The 5,381-nt window shown below is 56.6% G+C and overlaps 1 protein-coding gene across 3 annotated transcripts in view; it reads right to left on the bottom strand.

Annotated features, from left to right (window-relative positions):
• PEX14 (peroxisomal biogenesis factor 14) overlaps positions 1–5,381 on the bottom strand; it is a 135,623-nt gene that overhangs the window by 8,777 nt on the left and 121,465 nt on the right. For all 3 annotated transcript variants that reach the window (XM_014545481.1, XM_005873423.2, XM_005873424.2), the window contains one exon: positions 1,076–1,161. In XM_014545481.1, the coding sequence (XP_014400967.1) occupies positions 1,076–1,161 (86 nt within the window). The remainder of the gene's footprint in view (positions 1–1,075; positions 1,162–5,381) is intronic.

Below are 5,381 nucleotides of genomic sequence, written 5' to 3'. Positions count from 1 at the left end.
GGGGGGGGGGGGTGGGGGGGGGTGTCACATGACTATCCCAGGACACAAAACAGTTTGCTTCCGCATTTCTGACTGGAAATTTCCAACTCCAAGAACAGATGCTACACCGAAAAAAAATGTATTCTGCTACAACTCTGTCATTAGCTACTAAGTCAAAAATTAAGAATCCCAGAGTGCAATGTTGAAGCATGGCTCACATGCTAAAAGTTATGTGGTGGGAGGAGCAGGTGGCCTCGAAAGGAAGGAACTTCTCTCCAGGACCAGGAGGGAGCAAGTCCTCCGCCATGGTTTACCCTCTGTCTCTGGGGGCCCACCCTGGCTCTGCATCTTCTAGAAGAGACTCTGTGCTTCCCATCAGTTAGTGCCTGGTACCTGCTATCAAGGCGGGGAATGCTCACTCACGCCTGCAGCTCTGCTGTTAGCAATGACCTCTGGACCCTGAGGGCTGACTATGGAGTCTGCAGAAATCCTAGATTTACATGGATACCAACAGAATATATAGGAGACAAAGGGTAGATCCTATAATATGATATGCTGAGATGCTCAAAGCTGGTTTTAAATACCAAGGTAGAAAAAATGGCATATAAAGCACTTCCTATGTGCCAGGCCACCGCACTCCCCAAAGCAGCACCTTTGAGCTTCACAACTGTGAGGTAGGTTCTATGTCCCCATTTTACAGATGAGACCCCTGAGCCTGTGGTCACACAGCTATCACATGGCAGAGCCGGGATGCAGCACAGGCAGCTGGGCTCACTGTCCAGCTCTCAACCACCTGTCACTGCCTCTCAAATGGAGGGCTGCTCCGCACACGCCGGGCACTGTTGTAAGCACAGTCCCCTGGGAGAGATGCCAAGGCTAGTGGATGAAGTGGGTCTGAACCTGCCAAGCATACCCGTCCGGGTGGAGCAGGACCTGCACTTGAACCTCCAGAGAGTGTGTTCGCTGGGACATGCTGCCTCTGCACACAGCCCTGCTCCTGCCACAGCACTGCAGGCTGAGTGCCGCCAGGCAGGAGAAGCTCGGGAGAGGGGAGAACGGGGCTGAACGCCAAGGGGCCCTGGAAGGGAGGACCTACCTTGTAGAGCTGGTGAAAGCCGAAGGCGATGCCCGCCATGATGACAGCCAAGGCACTGTAATCTCTCCATCGGGAACCCACAGGGCCTACAGTTGGGAGAGAAGGCGTGTCAGGAGAAGGGGCACATGCGTCCTTCCCCGGGGCCGGGGAGAGCTAAGTGCTCAGTGTCCTCATCTCAAAGGACTGGCAACTCCGCTGCGGGAGACAGTGTGATGTCAGGGACACGGGCCGGCTGCGGCTCCCTCCTCTTTCCAGGCCTCAGAACCACCTGCCTCAGGGTGCACCTGCTGCGTGGTGCCTACAGTGAGCTACGTCCCGGCCGGGGAGTCAGGTGCAGAGGCGAACTGAAGACCGAGGGCATGGCGTCCACTCGCAAGGCAGGAAGGGTCCCGCGAGGCTGCCATCAACACACTGAGATGTGCCTAAGTGCACATCCACATGCCCTGCTACAGACAGGGCTGAGCTAAGAGCACCTCAGAAGCGAGGGGGGTGGACGGGGTAGACTGTGTGCCTGCAGTGCGGAGGCACGGGCCGGGGCGGTGGTGATGAGGTCTCTGCCCAGTCTCGCCCTGCTCTCCCACTGATCCGGCGAAGAGGAAGCACCTACAGATGATGGAATGAGCTCACTCCAGAGATGCAGAGGCCAGACAGGGAAATGGGAGAGTGGGGATGGCAGGGAGGCGTCGGGGTCCTCGCAGGTTCTGGAGGCCTATGCTGAAACCTTCAGGTTCCAGGGGAAAACGGGGTCCAGGCAGGGCACGAGCAACTGCAAAGGTAGCTGGCCTATGCTCAAAGGACAAAAGGTGGCCAGTGGGAACGGGGAGCGTCTGGGCCTGACCAAGGGGGGAGGGCTATCCTGGCGGAGAGAGCCCAAGAACAGAGGGACCAGGAAGCCTGGGAGCAGCAGAGGGCGGCTGGTGGGAGGAGTGGGAAAGGATGTGGGCACATGGGGAGAAGGGGCTGCTGACATGCAGCCGTCTGGGGGGTGGGGGGGTCCAGGTGGCAGAGATGCCCCAGGGGGAGGGGCGAGGGAGATGCTCCCTCCTCCCTGAGTCTCTCTTTGACCGCCACACCCTCCTCGGTGTTTCCCCCTCTGCCCGCCCGCCTGGCCTATGGATTCCAGCGTGGCCCAGCCCCGGAGTCTCCTGCACAAAATGTAATCGACAGGTGGCCTCCCCGCAGCTGGACTCCCTCTTTGGTTTTAGTTTTCGAACAGGTAGCACACACGTATGGTCTAAGCGTGAGGCAGCAGTCAGTCTACTCAACAGGCTCCCCCACCAGCCGCTGCTGATCGCGTCCTGTTCATCTGGCCGGAGAATTTTTATGCACATGTAAGGCAACACAGACATGTATTCTTTCCCTTCTCTCTTTCCCTATTTCTCATCCTCTTTCCTTTCTACGGCTGCTCAATACTCTACCTAATCAGTTCTCTTCCGATGGACGCTTAGGAGATTCCAGTCCTTCACGACTTCCCGCCATGCTGCCTGCCACCGGCAACCGTGTTCACACCTCACCACGCATGTGTGTACAAGCACATCTGTAGCCGTGGACATCCGGGAGGCTGCGGCAGAGGTACATGCACCTGCAACTCTGCGGGACACCCAGCCCCATCCACGCGCCTGCTCCCTCATGGCTACTTGACAGTGGGCTCAGCACACTTGGAGATTTCGGCCAGTAGAGGAGCGGGAAAGCCATACTTCCGTTTTCACCTGCATTACCCTGTTAGGACCGAGGACAGAATATCCTTTCATCGGCATTTCCCTGTCAGTGTAGTCTAACCATTCCATGCTTTTCTACTCCATTTCTTTTCATTTATTTATTTATATTTTTTTATTGATTTCCGAGAGGGAGAGAGAGAGAGAAACATCAACGATGAGAGAATCATTGACCAGCTGCCTCCTGCACATCCCCCACCAGGGATCGACCGCCCGCAACCCAAGCATATGCCCTGACCGGAATTGAACCGTGACTTCCTGGTTCACAGGCCAGCACTTAACCACTGAGCGACACCGGCCAGGCTCTACTCCATTTCTCTATCAATTCACAGAAACGTTTTATACAGCCGGGAATGAGCCCTGCCTATGACAGGAGTTGCAACCACCTTTTTGTTTTTTTCTTTTGACTGTGCTTCTGGTGTTTGTGGCAGCAGGTGTTTTCATATTTATATGAATCCACCAGTCTAGCCTTCTATGGTGCTGGGGTCTGGATTACAGAGCCAGGACTTCCACTCCCTTCCCAGGCTGTGCGGCGACACTCGGTGCTCACGGCTCTTAGCCGTCTCGGCTCTCACCTATAGTGACATCCCATCCAACAAGAAGCTACGGAGAGAAGTAACACCCGCTGGTGAAATCGAGCCGGAGGCTTTCTGTCCCAGGCCTGCTGCCCTTTGGTGTCATTCCTGACCTCCTCTGCTCGGACTGCCTCATTGCAAAATCCCACATCTAGGGCAAGTCCATTTTTAGAAGGAAAAAGTGAAAATATTGAGCAGCCTTTCCACTCCTCAGGAAAGTCCCAGACATCTGTCTGTGCAGCCGAAGTCCCCAGAGAAAGCATCTTCAAAACGGCCTCTGGCCTTGGCCATGGGGCTCGTGGGTTGGAGTGTTGTTCTGTGCGCCACAAGGTGGCAGGTTCAACTCCAGGTCAGAGCACACGCCCACATTATGAGTTTGACCCATGCTCAGGGCACCTGCGGGAGACAACCGATTGATGTTTCTCTCTCACATCGATGGTTCTCTCCCCACCCCCCGCTTTCTTCCTTCCTCTCCCTCCCACCCGGGACCGGAGGTAACAAGGTGGAAAAGAGGCCGCAGCTCAGGGTCCGAGAACCGGGACCTCTCCTTCCTACAGCTGCTCCCACCCTTCCAGAGCTCTGACCTCCTCGCGCACCACGCACACCTGTGGCTCCCTGCCAGCCGCACCCTCACCCCCGCACGGCGCCTCGTTCCTGCCATGCTCACGTTAAGAACATTTTATTGCCCCCTGGTTTTCATTATTAATGAAAAGGGACCAGAATGATCTTTCCTAAAGTTCAGAGAGTCTATAAAGACAAGAAGCTGAAATGCCACTTTACTCGTTCTGGAGACGGGTGATACAATTCTGTCTTGTGGCAAAATGAAAGCAGAGGAAAGCGAAGTCGGAGATCACCCTCATCCCCTGCGTGCCTTTCCAAAGGGCTGCAGAGAAGGCAGCGGTGTGACCCACCCGGCCAACCCGCTACGACCCCCTGGAGTCCTCCCCACGCCCACTGGGGCCAACGCTGTCCGGCCGGTGCAGGCTCCATGAAGGAGTAGCTCTGCCCTGAGCAGAAGCACCTGGGCGGCTGGTGGGGCAGAGGCACTGCATCGGCCCACGGCAGTCGTGTCTGCACACCCAAGGCCTCTTCACAGGAACATCCTGTGAAAGGCAATCTTCCCTGAGTGAGAGCAGGGCGCCTGGGAGGGTTTGGGGGCTACAAGAGCCTCTCTGTCACCATGCTCCCCGAATGTCCAGAATCATAGTCAAGGTGGAAACGGGGCCACGCTTCAGCTCTAGCCTGAAAATGAGGGGCATGAACTGAGCTGTTTGGAAGCTCCGAGCCCCCAGTATTGGAGCAGATGCCTCCAACAATGGGGCAAGGAGCACGAGGTCGGGCCCTGGCTCCACCACCAACCAGATGACTCCCAAAGACACGCTTCTCCTCCCATGAAGCACAGACAGCTGACGGAGGCAGGCTCAGCTGGAGTTAAAGAGCCCGGAGCAATGCCACTTTTACTGTCACCAATTCAAATGCTCCAGAGCACTTCTCCACAAGCAGGACTAGCGGACTAGCCGAGTGGCACGGCGCTTCGCCAACACACCACAAACGAGATGACTCCCAAAGACACGCTTCTCCTCCCATGAAGCACAGACAGCTGACGGAGGCAGGCTCAGCTGGATTTAAAGAGCCCGGAGCAATGCCACTTTTACTGTCACCAATTCAAACGCTCCAGAGCACTTCTCCACAAGCAGGACTAGCGGACGAGCCGAGTGGCACGGCGCTTCACCAACACACCATGTCACCGGTGTCCCGGGAAGGACGGTGAGACAGGCCACGGTGGCAGCAACCTCATCCCACACAACTGGCATTTGGGGGGCTTTCCTGTGCCTTAGGCAGCCATGAGGTCAGGGGACAAGCTGTCGCAGGGAGAGGGGGATGGGGCTCTTCGAAACTCAGCACCTTCCCTAGCATTCCACGGATTCCACCCATTAGCCTGAGACCCGCAGTCCCGGAGGTTTCGGGGGAATCCACGGTGTACGGCAGCTGAGTCAGGGGAACGAAAGCTGCCCA

This window comes from Myotis brandtii, unplaced genomic scaffold (assembly GCF_000412655.1).
Source record: "Myotis brandtii unplaced genomic scaffold, ASM41265v1 scaffold410, whole genome shotgun sequence".
Lineage (NCBI taxonomy): Eukaryota > Metazoa > Chordata > Mammalia > Chiroptera > Vespertilionidae > Myotis > Myotis brandtii.
The sequence above is the reverse complement of the archived record's forward strand: the minus strand, read 5'-3'. Positions and strand labels throughout refer to the sequence as shown.